The sequence below is a fragment of the Eubalaena glacialis genome, chromosome 1, assembly GCF_028564815.1.
Source record: "Eubalaena glacialis isolate mEubGla1 chromosome 1, mEubGla1.1.hap2.+ XY, whole genome shotgun sequence".
NCBI classification, from domain to species: Eukaryota; Metazoa; Chordata; class Mammalia; order Artiodactyla; family Balaenidae; genus Eubalaena; species Eubalaena glacialis.
Window position 1 is genome coordinate 49557142 of NC_083716.1, and position 24828 is coordinate 49581969.

General features: G+C 37.8%; 1 protein-coding gene across 1 annotated transcript in view; it reads left to right on the forward strand.

Moving 5' to 3' along the window:
* PTPN20 (protein tyrosine phosphatase non-receptor type 20) overlaps positions 1-24828 on the forward strand; it is a 62145-nt gene that overhangs the window by 12646 nt on the left and 24671 nt on the right. Inside the window, 5 exon segments of the mRNA XM_061190157.1 lie at positions 7382-7530; positions 10067-10157; positions 20224-20380; positions 20382-20556; positions 24400-24615. Of these exon segments, the coding sequence (XP_061046140.1) occupies positions 7382-7530; positions 10067-10157; positions 20224-20380; positions 20382-20556; positions 24400-24615 (788 nt within the window).

The window sequence follows — 24828 nt, forward strand, 5'->3', positions numbered from 1 at the left end:
CTCTAGTTGTGGTGTGTGGGGGCTACTCTTAGTTGCAGTGCGCGGGCTTCTCATTGCAGTGGCTTGTCTTGTTGTGGAGCGTGAACTCTAGGCACGCAGGCTTCAGTAGTTGCAGCACGCAGGCTCAGTAGTTGTGGCTTGCGGGCTCTAGAGTGCAGGCTCAGTAGTTATGGTGCATGGGCTTAGTTGCTCCGCGGCATGTGGGATCTTCCCGGACCAGGGCTCAAACCCGTGTCCCCTGCATTGGCAGGCGGATTCTTAACCACTGCACCACCAGAGAAACCCTGTTGCTCTTTTCTAAGAACTAGCTTTTAGTTTCATTTATTTTCCTTATTGTTTTCAATTTCATTGATTTCTTCATTGATATGAGTTCTTCCTTCTTTTCAAATATAAGCATTTAATACAGTAAATCTTCCTGTGAGCACTGCTTTAGTGGAATCCCACAAATTTTGATGTGTTTTTATTTACGTTCAATTCAAAATATTTGCTCATCCTCAGTGGTCAAAGCTGGAACAATTTGAGCAAAAATGCAAAGCAGCATTGGATTATAACCCAAAGTATGAAATAAGTATACACGAGGCCATACTAATATAATAAATGAATGAATATAATAATAAATGGGGAGAGGAGACAAATCTCCCATACAGAAGAATTCTAAATAAATTATGTTGATATTCCACTCTAAGGAAGATGGAGCATAACTCCCCCATCCCTTAAGTAGGGCTGCCATAGTGATTTTTTTCTCCCAAAGAGTACAGTATGGAAAGGGGAATAAAAAAGTAACTTTGTAGTGGAGAAATCTGACACAATCTGCAGCCAGTGATCAAGGTCAACATCAAGAGTTGTAAATCATGTTAATGGTAGGTACCCTTGGTATGATGTGATGAATATGGCCCTTCATCTCTGTGATTTTCCCAAAAATCTATAAACCCAGGCTAATCATGAGAAAAACATCAAATTCTAATAGAGGGGCATCCTATAATATATCTGATCAGTATTTCTCAAACTGTCAAGGTCATCAAATTCAGGAAAAGTCTGAGAAGCTGTCACAGCCAAGAGAAACTTAAGGAGACATGAGAACTAAACTTACTGTGGAATCCTAGACGGGATCCTGAAACAGTAAAAGGATATTAAGGAAAAACTAAGGAAATCTGAAGTATGGACTTCAGTTAACAATAATATATCAATATTGGTTCATTAATTGTAACAAATGTGCCATCCTAATGTAAGATGTTAATAATAGGGGAAAGTGTGGCAGAGGGTATTGGGAACTGTATGTACTATCTGCTAATTATTTTGTAGAGATAAATATGTTCTAAAAAATAAAGTCTGTTTTTAAAAATGTTCTCTGATTTCTCTTGTGACTTCTTCTTTGATCCATGGGTTATTTAGAAGGATGTTATTTACTTCCCAAATATTTGAGGATTTTCCAGATATCTGTAATTGATTTTTAGTTTAATCTTATTATGGTCTGAGGTCATACTTTTTATTAATACTTTTTAATTTTTTTTTGGTCCTGCCACGCAGCTTGCGGGATCTTAGTTCCCCAACCAGGGATTGAACCCAGGCCCTCAGCAGTGAAAGCATGGAGTCCTGGACCTCCAGGGAATTCCCCTTTTTAATTTATTAAGGTTTGATTTTTGGCCTAGAATATGGTCTATCTGGTGAAGGTTCCAGGTACACTTGAAATGAATTTTTATTATGTTGTTGGAAGGAGTGTTTTATAAACGTCAATTAGGTCAAGTTGTTCACTTCTTTTCTGTCCCTATTGATTTGCTCTGTACTTGTTCCATTTATTCCTGAGTGCTGAGTATTGAAGTCACAATTATAATTGTGAATTTGTCTGTTTCTCCTTGCAGTACTATCAGTTTTTACTTCATGTGTTTTGACATTCTGTTAGGTGCAAACACATTTAGCACTGTTATGTCTTTTCTGTGAATTGATCCTTTTGTCATTAGTGATGCTCTTTTTTAACATTAGATTTTATTTTTTAGAAGTTTTAAGTTCACAGCAAAACTGAGCAGAAGGTGCAGAGATTTCCCATATACTCCCTGTTCCCACACATGTATAACTTTCCCTACTATCAATATCCCCCTCTGGAGTGGTATATTTGTGATGAACCTGCATTGACACATCATCACCTGGAGCCTATAGTTTACTTTAGGATTCACTGTTGGTGTTGGACATTCTATGGGTTTGGACAAAATGTATAATGACTTGTATCCATCGTTTATAGTATCAAACAGAATAGTGTCACTGCCCTGAAAATCCTTTTACCTCCACTTATTTAACCGTCTCCCCAGGAATGATGTTTTTATCCCTGACAATGTTCTTGGTATGCAGTCTATTGTGTTGTTGATACATTCTCTGATATTAACATAGCCACTCCACTTTCCTTTGGTTAGTGTTCCCATGGTATATATATTTTCCATCCTTTTACCTTGCCTATGTTATAGTATTTAAAGTGGTTTCTTGTGGGCATTGTATGGTTGGGCCTTACTTTTTCACTCAATCTCCAATCTCTGTCCTTTAATTGGTGTATTTAGGGTGCTTTTATTTATATCTACTATCTTAGATTTAACTCTACCATCTAGCTCATTGTTTTCTGTTTATTCCTTCTATTCTTTAAATTTTTTCTTATTTTTATGCCCCCTCTTGGATTATCTTCTGATTCGTTTTTTCTTCCCAATTTGCTTATTATTTATACCTCTTTTAAAAATGTGTTCTAGGTTACCCTAGGATTTACAACATACATCTTTAATTTCTCAGTTTTAGTGTCTTCCTAATTTCTCCTGTCCATCTTTTGTGCAGTTGTTGTCAACCATTTTAATTTTACATAATAATCACAAAATACATATTTACTGTTTTTGTTTTAGATAGCCAGTTACCCTTCAGAGAAGTGAAAATTAAGAAAAAAAGATGTATTTTAACTACATTTATGGAATTTTCAGAACTCTTCATTTCTTTATGTAGGTTCAGTTTCCTATTCTGTAATATATTTTTTTCTGCTTGAAGATCTTCCTTGAACATTTCCTGTAGTGCAAATTTGCTGCTAATGAATTCTCTCAGTTTTTGTTTGTCTGTAAAAGAGTTTATTTCTCCTTCATTTTTTTCTGAAAGATATTTTTATTGGTTATAGGATTCTGGGTTGTCTTCTGACTTGTGTAGTTAATGATGAACTTTTGGATCTGAGGCTTGGTGTCTTTCATTCATTTTTGGAAAATTACCAGCCATTATTGTTTCAAATATTTCTTCTGCCCAATTCTCTCTCTCTCTCCCAGTCTCTCTCTCCCCCACTCTCTCTCTCTCTCTTTCTCCTATTTTGGAATTCCAATGACAAGAATATTAGTCTGCTTGATTTTGGCCTTTAGCTCTTGGATGACCTCTTTTGTGCCTTTCCCCAACCACTCTTTTCTCTTTCAGTTTGGGTAATGCCTATTGACCTGTTTTTAAGTTCTCTGATTTTTTCCCCCTCGCCTTTATCAAACCTATTGATGAGCCCATTGATGGCATTCTTTTTTCTATTTCAGTATTTTTTATTTTTAGCATTTCTGCTCAATTCATATGGCTTCCATCTCTTTGATGAAATACCTCATTTGTTCATGCACGTTGTCCACTTTTTTCAGTAAAGCTTTTGGGATTGATCTTAGTTATTTTAAATTCATTGTCTGATAGTTTTAACATTTGTGTCTTATCTCTGACTGGTTCTGTTGACTACTTTGTCTCTTGACAGTTTTATTTTTTCTTTTTCTTGCTTCTTTGTGTGCCATATACTTTTTTTGCTGTTGAAATCTGGATATCTCATTCCTGGAGACTGAGGTAAATAGGAAAGGACATGCGTCTTTCTTCAGTAGGCCTTCATTGTAAGGAGTTGAGTCAGTTTAGTCAGGAATTGAGTTTGAGTTTCGATGTTCCTGTGGTTACTCTCAGTGCACCACCAGCTTTAAATTCCTGTATTGTTACCTTGTGCTTAGAATGGAAAATGGCATGCCAGAGGGTTTACTTCAGCATATACGCTACCCTCTGCTTTAGGTTTCTCCATTAGGCCTGCATCTCAGAGAGGGTTCCTGTCCATGATTTTGTCCATTCCCCAGTGACAGTGCTCTTATTTGAAATTGTTTTGCTTGCTAACCTGGTGAGAGGTGGGAGTAGCATTCTCTGTTATCCTTGTTCAACCTCAGTCTTAGGCAGGTGCAGTGTCCCTGGGTCTTAGGGGTAGCACTTTCTCAGTTACCCTGCCCCTTCTTCAGGAAAATGATATATTATGGTCGGAGCCCAGGATGCTTTCCTCCCCTCTCTACCCCCAATGTTAGTGGGTCTTAACCTGTGCTTTGAGGCTAGTATGTTTTGCTGCCCTTTTCCCGACTTCTTATGCTTTCGATCCTTAGGGAAGATTGGGTGGGGCTTCATGCCTTTCCTGCAGAAGCTGCTGCTCCCCTCTCCCATTATAAGGGAGGATTTCTTGAGTTCCTCTTGAGTTTCTGATGAGGTCTTTGTATGCATTATCTTTTGCTGTTTGCCACTTCTTCTCTTCATTAATTTATGTACATATCTTTTTTCTATGAATAACTTTATTTTCAACTGTCTGTTTTGTTTTTTGCAGGGTTTGATTTAATTATTAGTTCTATAATCAAGTCCTTTTGGCCTTTAATTTATTTTCTTAGGTCTATAAATTTATTTTCCACCTTATTCTTTTGTTTACCTCATTTTGAACTCATTTAAAATAATTCATATTTTTATTACTTCTTTCTGCAGATGGTGGATTTACAATTTATTTTATGTTCCATTCAGAATGGATTAAAAATTTTTTGCATGACATATTGCATTACTGACTTCTTCTGCATCTCATGTTTTATTTCCATCTTGTTTACTAATGTGTATAGCGCTGCATCTCTTTCATTTTGCTGGTTGAGCATGAATGAATTCTTCTGTCTCTCATTCCATTTGATTTGAGTCTAGTTATCTTCCACTATAAACTACGCGTTGAAGGCTGGATTTAGCCTGAGGACAATGACAAGTGTGCCAAAGGTTAAGAGGAAAGGACCAGAAAGCTCAAAAGGTGTGGATGAATTGTTATGTGACAGATATTATAGATCAGTTTACTCAACATTGATCACACCCTCCTCTTAGCATACCTTCCTGTATGGTCCAGGCAGAAAAACTAAAAATTATATTTCTCAGGCATCCTTGTAGCTATTGTGGATTTGACCAGTCACGTGCACTTAGCCAAGTCTTAAATGTGTAGAGAAGCATCCATGTTGCTGGTACATACCATCAGCATGCATGGCATTCCTAGTGCCTCATTATAGCTAAAGTGGTACATTACCAGAGCCAGCAGTTGTGGTAGCGACTTCTAATTCCTCCATGGTTGCTAAGGTAGTGTCACCCAGGAGCCAATGGTTAGAGCAGTGGTGTCCAGTTTTCTCAGATTCCTCACTGTGGCAAATGTAACAGTTTTCTTGGCAGACCATTCTGCTCTGTTATTTTTGGATCAAAATGGGGGAAGCACCTGTTCTTCACACCCACCCAATGATGTTTGTTGGCACCAAATAGCTAGATAAAGTTCCTTTTCTGTAAACTGGCTTTCTGCAAAAATTCTGTTATATAATAACTGCCCTTATTTATAGCTGAAGCCTGACCTATAACACTTTGATTGGAATTCTTGGACCAGGCTGCAGTCAAAAGAAACCAAATTGAAAATGATGTTAACAATAAATATATTTTCTGCCATAATGGAGGTCCAGAGATGGGAAGTATTCCAGGTTCAATATGAACAGTTGCTCAGTGATGTCATCAAGAACATAGATTCTTTATGGGTTTTTTTTTTCATATTTGCTATACTCAACTCATTCCTTCTATGATCACAATAGGGCTGCTTGTGGTAATTGGTGCCTTTTGCTTCTGTGTTTCAAGGGATTGAGGTGGGAGAGAGGCTTGCTTCTCTTGCCCATAAGCCTTGAACAAACTTCTTTTTGCTTCCACTTGACCCAAATCGCCTACCTATTACCAAACTATTCACTGGTAAGGGAATTATTGTGGAATGATTAGAAATGGCTTTAACTAACCATGTGGGTAGAATCAGTGTTGAGGAGTCAATTACAGCGTCCATTGTAGTCATTCTACCTTTTCTTTCCTTATCTCTCTGCCTTCTCTCAGCTTTTTTTTTTTTTTTTTTTCTTCCCAGTAAGGCTAGAACACAGTGGGAAGCCAAATTGGTGTTTCTGTTGGGGATCAAAGATGATCAAAATGGCTTCTAGTGGGAATTTTGTCTCCTCTTCTGAGCTTCCTAGACCTCTTCTTATCTTATTAGAGATACTTGTGCGAAATTTTAGGATTTCTGTGACTGTCTTTCCCAACCAACAGTCCCTCACTTCCACCCCTAGAAAGAGCTTTTGGATATAGTAGGGCTCCAGACAAGATGAGTTTCCCAGGGCAGTGCAGATTCTTAGAAACTTCCATCTCTTTTTTATGCCCACTCTTTTGCTTAATTGCTTCTTGTATATATTTTTGCTGGTATTTACTTGATTTTTGTTACATATTTAGCTTTGGAAAGAGATTTCACTTGAGCATTTTACCTCAAAATTCTTTTTTAAAATATTCTTTTAATATTGACTTTCTAGATTTATTGCATTTTGGCCAGTGTACATGATCTGTAAAATGTTAGATATCTGGAATCTAGACTATCAAGTGACCTAAAAGACCATTAGTTTTTCAAAAAATTCCCATATATACTGTTAAATAGAATGTATTCTCTTCTGTTATGATTGGTTATAAGTATATAACTATATAATATATCTACATCTGTAGTACAATATATCATATATAATTACTTGTAATTGTATATAGCATATAGAGATATATATTATATATATATTTTTTAGTGCTATTAATTACATCATATAGATCTTCTCAATCTGTGGGGGGGGTGTGTGTGTGTGTATGCACATGTGCATGCTTGATCTGTTTTAGAGTTAGAGGTGCATTAGACTCAGCACATACTCTCATCTCAGACTCTAGGGACTTCCAAACGCTTGGTCCCAGGGAGGGCAAAAGTCCTCTCTTTTTCCTATCCAAGTCTTGTACGTGCTTGCCTTGGCATAATTGTCAATACATACCCTCAATCACATTATAAAACAGAACACTTCTCAAACAGTTTTCTCCAAGAATAGTGGATTTTGTGTAATTTCAAGGTACATAGTCATGATTTTTCCAAAATAAGGATTGTTCCTTTCAAAGTAATAGACTCTTCACCTCTGGAAAAATAAAATTCCATTAATTCTTAAGTGGCTGAGTCTTTACTTAGGAGAAAACAACAACAATAAAAATAAAATCTCCCTTCACATATATATAAGTTACAAATATGAATTGTTCTCTTTCTTAGGTATGGAAATTGTTTCTGAAAGGGAGCTAGCTCAGTTGGCTCTGGTTCGACCATTAATATTCAGTATTCATGAGCAATCAGCCATCAAGAATTATTTTAAAATGCTTGAGAAAAAAGTATCAGAGTATGAAATCACCCAGGAATTTATGGTAAATATTTTGGTCTTAACCAAAGTCTATATGTGATTTCTTTTTCCACATCTCAACCAGAAGATTTCTATTCTTTGTTTTCTTTTTCCTTTTTAGATTGAGTATGTTGTTTTTATTTTTAAATATTAAATTGGTTTTTAAAGTAATAGGTGTACATAGTAAAAGAGTCTAACAGCATAAAAGGTTATAAAATGGATAAAGTCTCTTTTTCTCCCTTGACTCCTTAGGCCCCCTTTCCACTATTAAATTTGTCGTATAAACTTTCAAAAAAATTGTTGACATGTACTTTACTATTTTACCCTTTCTTTCCTTTTTAAAAGGAAAGGAAAGAAAAAAAAAATTCCACGTAAGAAATAATTCCCGAATATATTGTGAGCACATATCTCATTCTTTTTAAGTGTTGCATGGTAGTTAATTATATGAATAAAGACTTTCTTTTCTTTAAATAGTCCCCTATGATGGACATTTAGATTATTCTAGACATTGTTATTATGAACAAAATCACCCCTCTTCATGTGCATATGTGTGAGTATTTTTTAGAACAAAGTCCTAGAAAGACAATCAGTATTTGTGCTATCAAATTTTTAGATCTTTGTTCATCTTTTAAATGACAAATGATTTCTTATTGATGATCTGATTGGCATTTCTTAATTTGAGAACAAACAGATAGCTTTCCATATGCTTTTAAGCCTTTCATATTTATTTTCAGTGAACTGCTAATTCCAATTGTTGGCTCAATTTTCTATTTATTCTTTTTCATATCAATTAATAACTTTATATAATGAAGAAATTATACCTTTTGTACGTGCTATACTTATGAAAATTTTCCACTTGGTGTTACACGTATGCGTACACATACATTTACTGAGAAGAAAGAGCTAATTTTTAGTGGTTGGATGTGTCAGTTTTTTCTTTTTGGGCTTCAGGGTTTTCTCTGTCCTTTAGGAATTCCCCTTTCACTCTAGGAGCATAGCAATTATTTCATGCTTTTTTTTCCTAATATTTTATGATTTTTTCAATATGTAAATCTTTCACCCAGCTAGAATTTAATTTGTTATAAGATATTTGGTAGGGACCCGGCATTCTATAGCTAATCAGTTGTCCAAAGATCTTCTTGTCCCAGCTTCTCTTCAGTAATGTGAAATGCCACTTTTTCATATACTGAAGCCACACATATATTTTAATTTATTTTTGTGCTTTTTTTTCCCCCATTGATTTGTTTATTCATGTACTGGTACCAAACTTCTAAAATTAGCGTAGCTTTATATTATATTTTACCATCAATTAAGACTAGTCTTCCCTCATTACTCTTCTTTTACAAAATTGTTCTGGTTCTTCTTACAGATATTTTTTTTCTAGATTTATTTTAGAATTGGTTTGCAGAAAGATTAAAAGGTAAAAATCTGATCATATTATCCTATGGCTTAAAACCTTCTCTGACACCTCATTCCCCATGGCAGTAGTTGCCAACACTAACTTATGGTAGTGCCAAGTTGGCTACCCAAGAGTTACTGAAGAGCTTTTAAAAAGTCTAGACTCTCAGGCTTTATCCACAAATATTCTAATAGGATTGAACTGGATACATATCAATTCCTTTTGTGTATGAAACACAGCCTTCCTAGTTAGTTTTAGTTTCCCTTTGAGCTAAATCATGTGCTCTGTGCTGTTGTTAACATACTATTAACTGTTACCCCAAGAGGACATGTATGCCTCCATGCCTCTATTACAGTTCTCCTACCTGGTAGGATACCCATTCACCTCTTCTTTCCTTTCACACACACAAATTTCCAAGTGACTAACTTCTGATGACTCAGGAAGGCTCAGTTCAAGTGCTACTTTCTTCTAGGAGCTTTCCTTCCCGTCCCTTCAGGTACAATCTAGTGCTGTCATTTATACTAGTGTCTCTCTACATTGATTACACGGCCACCTCTCTAACTGCTGTTAACTTCTTAAGGATGATGCCGTTTTCAGATTCATCTTTGTATTTCAATATCTAGAACAGTGATAAGCACATACTAAATATTCAATTAATGTTGAATTCAGAGTTGGTAGAGAAAGTTTTTTGAAAAGAAGAATTCTTTAGTGTCATACCTATAATTTCTTCATGGGGCAAGGAGTAAATTGTGAGACTTTATATTTTTGTTTATGTATTTTGTTGCTGTTATTTTATTATTTTTGTTTATGAAATGATAGATTTAGGGGTAGGTCCTAAGAAGGAAATATTCTGTATTGGTTGGTTTTTTTTAAATTTTTAATGAAAAAGAAAAAATCTTGAAGTTCAAGGAAAAAAGTATCTCAAGAGAGGTGAACATTTCCTTATCAAGCAACTTGTTGATTGACATCTCAAATTTGAGATATTTTATATAGGACTTTTCCAATGGGGCTCTGACTTCTCTACTTACCATACAACACATTTAACATCAGGACATGTCATGAAGGGACTTAAGGATTATGAACACTACACAAAAACAAATTTGTTCTTTTCCTTTTTTTTTTTCTTATAGTAAATACATGACATATTTCTTACCTTTTAAAGGCTTTAGAATTTAAGAATCTTCCTGCTGTGTTCTACTCTGGGAATGAACTACACAACAGAGACAAAAACAGATATCGAGATATTCTTCCATGTAAGCTAACAATAGTTTTAATTATATTCCTATTTACATTTGTGAAAAGGTAAAAAGTGGGTTGTATGACTTTCAGTATTAGCCATTTTGACCTGTGACCATGATGAAGAGCTCTGGTAGCTAGCAGTAGATGACCTGGGCATATTCTTGAATATGCTAGAACATGATGAAGGTCAAGTCTTCCATCCCAGGTAAATCTTCTAGTCACTGTCACAGGGCTGTTTTCATAAGTCCTTCAACCTTGTTCTTATGTATTGCTACTTCTCAGGCCATGAACCATCTAAAACATAAAGTCTAATAGTCTGAGACATCGCCACTTTTGATACCCCAAGCCCTTACCACCTTCCCTGGCCATTTTGTTTAGACACACAAATACAATGGAACTATTTATATTCATTGTCCTGGACATTAAAGCTGTCAATCTACCCTCCAACAAGAGGCTGCCCTTTGATTGTTGCCAAAGGGTTACACATAGCTTTCCTGTGCTGGGTAAAGCTAGTGCTGCTCCCCTTCCCACCCAGTTGCAGATTTGTCTGTCTCAGACCATCCACAGAGCAGAAACAAAACAGCACAATTTTACTCTTAGGCTGGAAATCTCATTTTTATGCCTCACATTCCTTTCAAAGTCAGAAATTTTCCAAATTAAATTACCATTTTTCTTCCTACAATGTGACCTTCCTCCTTTATTCTATATCTTATCTAGTTTAACCACTCATTTGTCCAAGCCAGAAAACTTCGAGTCACCTGCAGTATCCAAAATGGTCACAAAGTCCTTTTGCTTCTACCTTCTTAATACCTCTAGAGTCCTCCCCCATCTCTTGATTCCCACTGCTGCTAACTTAGATGGAGCCTGCTTTATCTCTCAGCTAGTCTCTGTCTTCTTCACTGCCTCCACTCCCATCTACTCACAGCAGCTACTGAAATGACTTCCCTAAAATGCGAATCAGATCACGTTACCCTCCTTTTAAAGCTCTTCTTTGGTTGTCTGTTACTATCATGGTAAATTTCTTTAGCATGGCATAAATTTCACCTCTCTAGCTTCAGCTCTCCCACAGAACTTTTTTTGGTTTCTGGGATTCATCCTTCTCTTTCTCTTGTCCCAAGCCTTTGAATCTGCAGTTCTTGCAAGAACCACCCACCCTCCCTTCTTTGCTGAGGTAATTCCTGCTGTCTTTCAGAGCTACCTTGGCCAGACTTCCCTTATTTTCCTCAAAGCTAGGTTTGGTGTTTCTCCAATAGTCTCATACTGTCTTGTGACTACCCTTCCCCACTTACTGAACTGTATTTTAATTATCTATTTACATTCCTGTGTCTCCTATTAGACTTGAGGTGGTTGTCATAAAAATCAGAGTAGAACACAGTGACTGCTATCATTGGATAAATACTTTCATGTTTAGTTGGTTCATTCAGATCTAAAATAACTTTATGGTTATAAAAGTAATAAGTACCTTCCCAAGATAGTTAAAATAATTTATTATGCTGTCTTCTGTGGGGAGAGTGTGCAGAAGTGCATTGATGAATATTTCTGAAGTCGGGGTGATAAACCATTATTAGACAGTTTAAGAGATAATGCCAACAATTTGGTGCCACTCCAAGAGATCGAAGGTCCCTATTATATAATTATATCTCTATCTCTACATATGGGCCGTACCACATGTCAGGTTCTATGACTCCTGGCCCAATACTTTTTCTGTTACTTGTCTTTAGGTCAGGGTATACTCAGAACTAACTAATAATGATAGTGACTTAGACTTCTAGTACTTTTCCACTTTTCAGAGCACATTTACACATATCTCATTGAGTTCTTTCTACAGTCACATGAGGAGGGCAGAGCAGGTGTTAATATCTGAATTTAAGGATGAAAGTCAATAAGGAAAGGATAATCTTTCAACAGATAGTTCTGAACAACTGCATATTCGTATACCAAAAAATTAACTGTGACCCTTACCTCGCACCTTATATAAAAATTTACTCAAAGTAGATCATAGGCCTAAGTGTAGGAGTTAAAACCATAAAACTTCTCAAGAAAACCAGAGAGAAAATTTTAGTGTCCTTGGATTTGGCAAAGTTTTTCTTAATAGGACACAACAACCTTGAACTGTAAAAGAAAAAAACAAATTGGAATTCATCAAATAAAAAAAAAAATACCTATATTGCTCTGCAACACACTGTTATGGAAATGAAAGGCAAGCAACAGACTGGTAGAAATATACATTCAAAACATTTATCTGACAAATGACTTATATTTAGAATATAGAAAGAGTTCCTATAATTGATAAGAGGACAAATAGCCCAACATTAAGTGAGCAAAAGATTTGAGCAGCCACTTCACCAAAGAAGATATACGAGTGACAAATACATGAAAAGATGCTCAAATCATTAATCACTAGGAAAATGCAAATTAAAACTATAATAAATATCATTTCATAACCCACTCTAATGGAAGAGAGTTTAACAGTTCCTTATAAAATTACACGCATACCTACCATATGACTCAGCATGTATTTGTGAAGGACTTAGATCAGTGCTGGGCACACTTAAACCTATTACAGAGGAGATTAGGAGATTAGGACACTCAAAAGGCACCAGGGATGCATGGGCACAGAGGGAATGTGAGGCCACGTGAGAACACAGCAAGAAGGTAGTTGGCTACAAGCCAAGGAGAGAGGTGTTAGAAGAAACTAACCCTGCTGACCCCTTGATCTTGGCCTTCCAGCCTCTAGAACTGTGAAAATAAATTTCTGTTGTTTAAGTCACCCAGCCTGTGGTGTTTTGTTACAGGAGTCCTAGCAAACTAATGCACTGTATAATTCCATTTATATAAAATTCTAGAAAATTCAAACTAATTTGTATTGACATAAATTTGATCAGTGGCTGCCTTGAGGGCAGGAGTGGAGCAAGATGGATAGATAACAAAGGGACATGAGAACATTTTAGCAGTGTTGGAGATGTTCAATTATCTTTATTGTAATGATGGTTTCATGGGTGCACATGTGTGACAATTACACCTCAATACACTGTTGAAAAAGGTGGTTTGTGAGTGTGAAAAGTATATTACACTTTTTATATTTTGTACAGTTTACCATTATAATATAGATAGCTAGAAAAATATAAGCTTTCTAAGGGAGAGATTCAACAAGCATCCATACATTAGCAAAGTCTCTGTTTCTATTACTATCACCACCACCAATAATAATAATGGTAATAGTAGTAGCAATTGTTGTTTTTGTAATATCTTTTTATGTATCCCACACTAAGTCCTTCATAGGTAGTAACTCATCTAATCCTCACCACAACCCTATGATGTTGGTACTCTTAGTATCTTTGTTTTACTGAAAGTCTAAAATAAATGACTTTCCTGCACCTCAAATAGGAGACAGACTGGGATTCAAACCTAGGCTTACCCACTCTACAATAGTGCTTCTCTATATTAATTCTTTTTCCAGACTATTAATAGGTTTTCCTGTGAGGTATATTATTTTCTACTTCAAAAAATCATTCTTAGCACTTAAATGGTCCATTCTCAGTCATTCTTTATGTAGATATACAACTATATTTTGCAAGGCTTGTCGTTCTCTACTGTTTCATTTTCTGTCTTCCCTTAATCTGAGGTCTCTGTTCTGATTAATTAGTTGTTTGGTTAGAGATGGGCTAAGTAGTTAATGTGTTATCAAACTCTGCCTATCTGCAGCTATCTCCTGTTTTTAAATCCTGATAAATGAATCTTTGGTGATTTTAGGATTGTGAGATTTCAGTCCTTTTCTCTCAATTTTCTCTGGGTGTTACTCCACTGTCCTCCAGCTTGCAATGTTTTAGATGAGAGATATAATGATAATCTGATTCTTATTCTTCTATAAGAAACATTTTTTTTCATTCTGAAGCCTTAAAACATTTTTCCCCCCCCCGGAATTTAGGAATGTTACCAGGTGTATTTCATTTCATCCGTCTTACCTACAACTTATAGAACCTTTTAATCTGCAGACTCGATCTTCTTTTGTAGGAAAGTTTCTTCAGTTATTTAGTAATTGCTCTTTCTCAATCTACTCTTTTTTCTTTTTCTGGAGCTCCTATGATTTATAGGGTTGGTCTCCTGAATCTATCTTCTAAGGCTTATATCTATTATCTATTTCTTTACTTCTGCCTCTTTGTAGTCTTTGCATGTACTTTTTCTTTCTCTCTCTAGTTTGTATTCTTATTTTCTTTCTTTCATTTGGTCTTCTAGGGAATTAATTTAAGTTTCAAGAAAGACCTTCCTCCTTCAGTTCATCTACTAAAATTTTTAGCTTATGTGATGATTTATTTTATGTGTCAACTTGGCTAGGCCACAGTACCCAGATATTGGTCAAACACTAGTCTCGATGTTGTTGTAAAGATATTTTTAGATTAACATTTAACCAGTAGACTTTGAGTAAAGCAGATTCCCCTCCATAATACAGATGAGCTTCATTTAATCAGTTGAAGGCTTTAAGAGAAAAAAATTGAGGTCCCCGAGGAAGAAGCTATTCTGTCTCCAGACTGTTTTTGGACTCAAGACTGCACCAGCAACTCTTCTCTGGATCTCCGACCTGACAGCCTGCCCTGCAAATTGCAGACTGGCTAGCCCCCATAGTAATGTGAGCCAATTCCTTAAAGTAAATCTCTTTTACTATGTATATATGGCCTATTGATTCTGTTTCCCTAGAGAACACTGACTAATACAAATTTTGGAACCAAGAGTGGTTCTAGAGGAATAGAATCTTAAGGATAGGTTTTATGAATTGGTTCCCTAATCTGACAAAATTTAAAAGCATTAATGACTTTATTTCTAGTAGTAAAGAGAGCGCTGGTAATTCATAGTGTGATATGGCAATAGAGATACACAAAATCTTACCATTGGATATTCCTACTCAAATACTTATAAGAGGCAAGGTTCTAGATAACTGTGTATTTAATACCTTAGAGTATTTTTGTCAAACTAACAAGTATAATGAGATTGGCTGGTTGCTGCTAATTGCACTGGACAAAGTAGGGAAAGAAAGGGTTTCAAATTTCCGGCTCAAGCACCACATAAATGACCTAAAAGTTTTATGTCTGCCCTGAAAGAAACCCCTATCTCCTATAGTCATGGAGCTGAGACCTCTGAAAATCTAACCCAGAGTCTCATGTGCAAATGGCTAAAATACAATGGAAATTGAATTCCCAACCTTGCAGGGTGTTTTCTGTTAAAGTGATGGCATTGAGTGAGAAGGAATGTGATCCTGAAAATTGGAACAGAAACATATGGGAAGATCCTGGTGAAGATGCACACATCAAATCCCTAAACTCTGAAGAGTCTTCTTTGCCAATGCTACTGATACTGGCACTAATCTGACACTAATTTCAGGAGACCCAAAGCATCACTGTGGTCTACCAGTTAGTGGTGCTTATGGAGGTCAGATAATTAATGGAGTTTTAGCTCAGGTCCATTTCACAGTGGGTCCAGTGGGTGCTGACCCGCTATGGTTATTTCTCCAGTTCTGGAATACATTATTGGACTAAATATACTCAGCAACTGGCAGCATCCCTACATTGGTTCCCTGACCTGTGGAGTGAGGGCTAATATGGCGGAAAAGGCCAAGTGGAAGCCACTAGATCTGCTTCTACCTAGCAAAATAGTAAACTAAACGCAATCCTGCATTCTTGGAGAGAATACAGAGATTAGTGCCACCTTCAAGCACTTAAAGGATGCAGGGGTGGTGATTCCCGCTACATCCCCACTCAACTCACCTGTTTGACCTATGCAGAAAACAGATAGATTTTAGAGAATGACAGTGGATTATTGTAAGCTTAAGCAGGTGGTGACTCCAAGTGCAATTGCTGTACCAGATGCAATTTCATTGCTTTAGAAAATCAACACATCCTCTGGTACCTGGTGTGTACCTGTTGATCTGGCTAATGCTTTCTCTCCATACCTGTTAGTAAAGACCAAAAGAAACAGTTTGCTTTCAGCTGGCAAGGCCAGTGGTACATCTTTACTGTTCTACCTAAGGGAAATATCAACTCTCCATCCCTATGTCATAGTTCACAGGGATCTTGATCACCTTTCCATTACTTAATATTATCACAGTGGTCCATTATATTGATGACATAATGCTGATTGAACCTAGTGAGCAAGAAGTAGCAACTGATTGCTGTAGACTTACAGGTAAGACATTTGTGTGTGAGAGAGTAGGAAATGAATCAAAAAATTCAGTGGCCTACTTCAGTGAGATTTCTAGAGGTCCAGTGGTGTGGGGCATGTCAGCATCATCCTTTCTAAGGTGAAGGATAAGATTTGCATCTGACCCCTTCTACAGCCAAAAGAGGCACAATGCCTAGTGGTCCTCTTTGAACTTTGGAGGCAACATATTCCTCATTTGGGTGTGCTACTCTGGCCCATTTACCAAGAGACTCAAAAGCTGCTAGTTTTGAGTGGGGCCCAGAACAAGAGAAAGCTCTGCCACAGGTCCAGGCTGCTGTGCAAGCTGCTTTGCCACTTGGGCCACAGGATCCAGTAGATGCAATGTCAGTGGAAGGTAGGGATACTGTTTGGAGGCTTTGTCAGGCCCTTATCGATGAATCACAGCTCATGCCCATGGGATTTTGGAGTAAAGCCTTGCCAGTCTCTGTGTATAACTACCCTACTCTTGAGAGCTCTTCCTTTTGAGAAACAGCTTTTGACCTGCTACTGGGCCTTAGTAGAGACTGAACACTTAACCATGAGCCTGAAAGTTGGGCGTGCACAGCAGCATTCCATCATCAAATGGAAGTGGTGTATACAAGGTCGGGCTTGAGCAGGCTCTGAAGGTATACAAATAAGTTACATGAAGTGGCCAAAATGCCCATGGTCCCCTCTCCTGCTACATTACCTTCTCTTTCTCAGCCTGTACCTGTGGCTTCATGACAAGTTCCCTATGATCAATTGACTGAGGAAGAGAAAACTGGGACCTGGTTTACAGATGGTTCTGCACCATACGCAGGCACCACCTGGAAGTGGACAGCAGCTGCACTACAATGCCGTTTTGGGGACATGCCTGAAGGACAGTAGTGAAGGGAAATCTTCCCCGTTGGTAGAACTTTGAGCAGTGCGCTTGGTTGTTCATTTTGCTTGGAAGCAGAAATGGCCAGAGGTACAAATCTTTACTAATTCATGGCCTATAGCCAATTGTTTAGCTGGATGGTCAAGGACTTGGAAGAAACATAACTGGAAAATTGGTCACAAGGAAATCTGGGAGAGAGAAATGTGTATAGATCTCTCTGAAAGGGCCAAAAACAAGAATATATTTGTATCCTTTGTGAATGCTCATCAAAGGGTGATTTAAGAAGAGGTTTTAATAATCAAGTGGATAGGATGACCTATTCTGTAGATACTGGTCAGCCTCTTTCCCAGCCACTCCTGTCATTACCCAGTGGATTTATGAACAAAGTAGACATGCTGGCAGGAATAGAAGCTATGCATGGGCTCCTCATCAACATGGACTTCCACTCACCAAGGCTGACCTTGCTATGGCCACTGCTGAGTGCCCGATCTGCCAGCAGCAGAGACCAACACTGAGGCCCCAATATGGCGCCATTTCCCAGGGTGATCAGCCAGCTAGTTACTTGATGGCAGGTTGATTACATTGGACTGCTTCTGTCATAGAAAGAACGGTGCTTTTTTTCATAATAAAATAGACTCTAGATATGGATTTGCCTTCCTCGCATACAAGCTTCTACCAGATCTACCATCTGGACCTGCAGGATGCCTTATCCACCATCATGGTAGTCCACACAGCCTTGCTTCTGAGCAGGGAACTCACTTGGAGGCAAATTATTTGTGGCAGTGGGCTCATGATCATGTGTTACTATCTCCTTTTTGAGGGGAACTTTTCTCCTATGACTACTTGAGTTATTTCTTTCTTGCTAAATACAGGCATACCTGGTTTTATAGCCCTATACTTTATTGTACTTTGCAGATACTGTGTTTTTTACAAATTGAAAGTTTGTGGCAACCCTGTGTTGAGCACATTTTTCCAGCAGCATTGCCTCACTTCATGTCTCTGTGTCACATTTTGGTAATTTTCGCAATATGTCAAACTTTTTCATTATGATTATGTTTGTTATAGTGATATGATCAGTGATCTTTGATGTTACTGTTGCAAAAAGATTACAACTTGCTGCAGCCTCAGATGATGGTTAGCATTTTTTAGCAGTATTTTTAAATTAAAATACGTATATTGTTTTATAAACATAATGTTATTGCACATTTAGTAGACTACAGTGTAGTGTAAACATAACTTTTATACGCCCTGGGGAACAAAAAAATTCATGTGACTCGCTTATTGTGATAGTACCTTTATTGTGGTGGTCCGGAACCAAACCCACTATATCTCTGAGGTATGCCTGTGTTCCATAGTTTGTTTCTGAAATTCCTTGCTTTTATATATTCCTTTTATATGCTCTGCATCCTTTAGTATTTTAATAATTATTGTCATTTTTTTCACTTTTTTTTTTTTTTTTTTTGAGTTCTGGGAGAATTCCTTAAGCTGGTTTTCTAAATCACTAATTTGTTTTTCTGTTTGCTTCTCATTTTAGGGATTTTAATTGAGTAATTGTGGTTTTTATTTGAAAGCAAGCTTTTATTACTTTAGATTGTTTCATTTTTACATGTTAAATCTTCCTTTTGAAAATAAAAAAATTACTTTCTTCTGCAAAATGGTACATATTCACTATAAAAATTTAGATAATAAAATAGTCACTGCTAGCATTTTGATGAATACTTGACAGGTTTTTTAATCATATGTTTATATATGACATATGTGTATACATACAGATATATGATGAAAGATCTCACTTTAATGCTCTTTTACCTCCTTTATAATTTAATAATATAACAAATTTATGTCAATAAACAGATATACATCATTCTTTTAAATAATAAAATAATGTTTGCTCAAATTTCATTTAAAATACAAATAGGAGTTTTTAAAGTATTCTTCTCTCTTATAGAAAGGAAGACATTTGCTGTGATTTCTCAGAATGACATACTTTTGTGAAGTACTAGATATCTTTATATATCTAGTGATTGTTTTTTCTATTTATTCATATTTACAAGGAGAGATTTATGTTTCCTATTTTGGAATTTGAGAAAGGTTCTGTCAGAATTGTGTAAGCCCTCTTCAGTGATCTTGGTTATAGTGTTTTTGGGAGATAAGTGGGTCGCATGACCTTGAGTAATGGAGAGGAACTATTGGTGGGACCACTGCATGGCAGGGAAGGCCCCTCCTTTTATCCTCTCTGTGGTAGCAGTGGTGGAACCAGAGCTCCAGATGTCTGTGTAAAGTGAAAAGAGTTCCTGGGCCAGTGGAGTTTATTAGTGAGCCAAGTAGTTGGATTTTCCCCTCTCGTGTTTGTTATAATAGTCCATGTTGGACGAGTCCCATGTTACTTGGAGCAAATCCCCTTTGTAGCATCGTTTTGACACAATACCTTTGATAGCATGCCACTTCACCACGTGAAGCCTGGGAATGGACATAAAAGATGGCTGCCTTGTGGGGGGGGCATTGGTAGAATTACAGTAATCCTAGGATTTGTATCTGCTCAAGTACCCCAATCTTTTTTTTTTTTTTTTTTCTCCCTCTTGGCCCTACTGCTCTGGGCTTGCAGGTTCTCTGGATTTGTAGGAGAATGTCATTCACTCACTTGCTCTCTCAGAGGCCTACTCCTTTGCTGTGTTCAGTCACAGGCTAGGAGGTACCTCCCTTGGCCTATTCCTACCTGTGCCATATGTAACAGAAATCTCTCAGAATGTCTGGATACTGATGGCATCCTTCTCTGTTCAGAAACTGATTTTTTAAAAAACTACCTTAACCTAATTGTATATTTCTTAGGTCACGCCAGTAGGTTTTGGAGAGGGAAGAATTTAAATTCATGGACTGAAATAACCCTTTGAAAAGAAACTCCTATGCCATCTTCTCTATTGGTCAAAGAGATAAATGGATTTACCTGTGTGAAAGGGTTTCATGAAATCTGGGTGTATTGCATCTCCTGCTTTTCCTTTGTCTACCCTATGTTTCTGTGTTTGTAATAGATAATGCAACACGTGTTCCTCTTGGAGAAAACAAGGACTACATCAATGCTAGTTATATTAAAATAGTCAATTTTGGAAAAGAGTATTATTATATTGCTACCCAAGGACCACTGCCAACTACCACAAATGACTTTTGGCAAATGGTTCTGGAAAATAACTAATGTTATTGTCATGATAACCAGAGAGGTAGAAGGTGGAGTTATCACATGTCACCATTACTGGCCTGTTTCTATGAAGAAACCTTTGGAACTGAAAAACTGTCATATCTTCCTGGAGAACTACCAGATACTTCAATATTTCGTCATTCGAATATTTCAAGTTGTCAAGAAGTCCGTAAGTTAAAAAAAATCAGTGTTAGATATATATTTCATTATATAAGCACACGTGTCAGGATGAGAAGTTAGGAGTAAGATGGGACATAGCTGGGGATACTTTTTAAAGTAACTTGTTTTTACTTCTCCCTGGTACCAGAAACTAAGACAACACCACTTCTACTTCTGCCTAACCAAACTCTGACTGGAGAGATGAAAAAATTGAAAAGGGGAGTTGGGGCGGTTGAGAGTGAGTGTTGGAAGTTGCCTAATCCTGGGATGTACTTCGGCTGCTTCTGCTGAGAGTGACAGATATGTATGGAGTCCTTAAGATATCCTGATAATCACTGTGCCAGGCACTGTTGCTCCTTACTGAGTAGCAAAGAGTTCGGCGCGCTTACTGGTACCTCCAGTTACTGTGCTCAATGAATGTGGTAATATTGAGATTTGTATGGGGTGCTTTGGGAGCTCAGAAGGGAAGTACTTAGCTCTCCTTGGACTTGGGGGGAAGATTTGCTAGAGGAGGTGACATCTGGATTGAGAATAACCCAAATGAGAAAGATGGAAAGAGGAAGTAGATGATCAAGGTATAAAATAGCATGGGATGTGTATAGAGAGATACAAGTAGTTAAGTGTTTCTGGAATGTAAAAGTTCAATGCCAGGGAGTAATGAGAGGTGAGATGAGGCTATAGAAAATAAGTAGAGAAAGCCAGAACATGAAATGTCTTGGATTTCAGCTAAGGAACATGAACTTCATTATGAAGATAATTGGGAGACATTGAACAATTTTAGTAAGAAGGGTCCATGATCAACTAGGGCAGTTAACAATTAGATAGAAAGCAAAGACTTTGGTGTTTTTCAGATAAAATTGGCAGACTTTATGTGACTTATGACTTGTGACTTGTAAGGAGTGTTCAAAAATTATGCTGTCAAATGCGATAGCCACATTTGGCTATTTTATATTTAAATTATTTAAACTTACATAAAATAACAAATTCAGTTCCTCATTTGTAGTATCCACACTTCTAGTATTTAATCACATGTTACTAGTGGCTACCATATGGGCAGCAAAGATATAGAGCATTTGAATCATTGTAGAAAGTTCTGTTGGGAAGTGTTGGTCTAGAATAATTCATAGAATAATTCATTTCTTGCTCTAACAGACTCAGAAAGCAGAAAAGGAATGATTTATAGGAGAAAGTGATGTTACATTGCTCTAAGTGGATTTGATTAGCAGGTAGGTGATACATGTGTTCTATAGGAGTGAAGGGGATGGGAGTTAAACTGGAAACTTGAAAAGAGTGATGAGATTTGGAGTCATCATCAAAGAAGTTGATTGGAGCACAGGCAATGATCAGGAAAAGGGTTGCTGGAGGTGCTGAGGTTGGAACCCATAATTTTCAATAACAGTAAAATATGCAACTATGTGATTAATTTTTTCCTAACCATGGGATTCCTGACCACAGGTTATGAGACTTACCCAGGGAGGGATGTTGCTTAGTATATGTGGCAGGATTCAAAGGATGAAAGGAGTTGACAATTTGGTAAGAGAATGATTTAGATAATCAGCCATGAAGTCTAAATTTAGGGAGAAGGATGGAATCAGGGGCTAGGAGGAAATGGAGGACAACAAGGACAGGAGCGCTCCATTTAGTCACATTGTTGGAGTTGAAGTGAAGCACAAATGAGGTGGTAGCATAAGAGCTTCTGCTCAGAAAATGATGTTGGAATCTAAGAACTGGAAGATTTTTGATATTGGACATTATAGGTGATGGTGAGTCCAAGGAGTGATCACATTGTGAGGACTAGAAGAAAGAAATGGTCTCCTCTGCAAGAGAGAAATAAAAATGTGAGGTTAGAGTGTCTGTTTGGCTGTTGAGATCCCAAATTTGCCCGGTCAGAATCTGTGGTAGGGTGATAGTGATGAGAAGGTGAAGCTAAGAGGTATGAAACTCAAAAGGAAGAGAGGTTTTTGTACAAAGAGAAGGAATAATGAATTGGAAATAGCATTGGGCAGCAAGGGGTATGCAACCTAATCTCTAGGCTCTGTGGTACCTGGAGTACAGGAAAATAGGTGGCCTTGATTAGAGAGGGCTGCAGAGTGCAGTGCCCATGGGAGGCAAGGCCAGGAAGTGGAAGAAGCATTTAGGGAAGTGATGATGGTTTCCATGAGTTTACTGTGGGATGGGAGCCTGAGTGCAAAGGGAGATGTTGAAGAGATAGAGAAGTGGGGAGGGAGGGGAAAAGATAGAATTGAAGAGCATGAGGATCAGAGAATAGAGTGGTGTGACCATGGAGGCCAAGAATAGTAATAATGGCTGACATTGATGGAGAGCTTGCTGGCTGTGTGCTAGGCTCTGTGCTTGCTCTGTACACCTGAGGATTTGCCTGATCCTTCACTCTCCTAAGACTTGTTGATTCCCTCCTATTAACCAAGTATTGTGCCAGATGCTGGAGATAGAAAACAGACACAGTCTCAACTCTTAGAGTGCTAACAGTCTAGTGGGGAAGGAAAACACCAGTTCCAAATGACATGTGATACATGCTATGGCAGGAGAAGGACAGCATGCTTGGAGAATACAGGCCAGGTGGGAGGCCCAGAGGAATGATCTGTCTGCAAGGATTCAAATGCTCAGTTCCACCTGTGCACCCTTGACAAGGACGTCTAGGATGGTGACCTTTGGGCTGAGGCCTACAAGCCTCAAAACCATGGGGTTGCTGTTTGGAGAATCTGCATCATGGCACTGTGTCAGGAAACCAGTGAGGCCCACCTTCGTGCAGGTTCTCAGTGGTCAACAGTGCATGAAAGATTTAATCCCTAAAATATGTGATGGAGTGAGAGCTATCCTCAATTTGGTGCCTTCACAAGATTTTCAAGTATCATTTTCCTCATTGAATTTCATGTACCGATGATTCAAAATTGAGGTTTTCTTTTTGGAACTTAGGAAAATTGTATTTCTATTTGGAACATAGAAAAAAGTGGTGCATTAGGGAGAAGCAGAGGAGCAGTGAGAAACCCTTCCTGAGTTTTTTCACGAGGGTGCCCAGTGAAGTAAAATGAGGGCTCCACATTGGGGAAAGGGTGAACCCTCTGGAAAGGATGATCAGTAAACTCAAAGTGCTTTATCTGTCAACACTGAGGAGAGTTCCATGGCTCCACTTTCAGGGGGTTCAGCACAAGAGTGGGGACCAAAGTCTACTCACATGGTCATTAACTGCCCTGTCCTCATCACCAGAGGAGGTTGTCCCCCACCAAATCCCGGTTAAGCAACTTGACAGCACTTACTGTTTTAATTAAATTTAGTATCATAATATTTAAGCCAAGATAGATTGCTTTTCTATCTTATTCCTAACATGTTAGCTCATCTTTCATTCTAAGTGTTTTGGATTCTTGGTTTGTTTGGACTCTTCTACATTCTCATGGTGCAGAAGAAAGATGGTAGAGTTAGATTTGGGAGGACTACATTATTGTCCCAGCTCTAAACATATGAGCCTTCTGACCTAGCATACATCTATCAGTCAATCAAATTCTTACTTTTTCATCTGTAACCTGAGGATATCACAGTGCTTGCCTCCCCAGGGTTGATGTGAGGATTAAATGAGATAATGTGTGTGAAGTCCTTAGCACAGTACCTGGCACAGAGTAAGGGCTAAATTCCTGTAACCTGATAGTATTTTTATTTTTATTATCCTATTACCATATAGCAATTATTATTACTATTTCTGGCATATTAGAAATTAAAAGAAGATCTCTACTATAAGACATTGATAAACCTCTCCGCTCTCTCTGCCTTCCTCTCTCTCCCTCCCTCCTTCTCTCCCTTTCCCTTTCTCCCTCTCTCCCTCCCCACCCCACCCCCACAGACAGGAGCTAGTCACTTTGTAAAACACTTGCAGTTCACCAAGTGGCCAGACCATGGCACTCCTGCCTCAGCAGAAGGTTTTATAAAGTATGTTCGTTATGTGAGGAAGAGCCACCTTACAGGACCCATCATTGTTCACTGCAGTGCTGGCGTGGGCCGGACAGGGGCGTTCCTATGTGTGGATGTTGTGTTCTGTGCCACTGAAAATAACTTTTCAGTAAGTGTGTGAATTAAGCAGATAAACTGATGCTGTTAGTAAACACTATACTTTTAACAGCCTTCTAATAGCTGAAGACTGATATTTGGCCTTCAAGAGCAACTGAGTAAATAGAGAGCCTGTGAGCTTTGGATACCTGCTTCTCGCTTAACTGCTGCAGGTTCTTGGAGGTGGTTGTGAGGATTAAAGTACACAATGCAAATGAATGGCTTC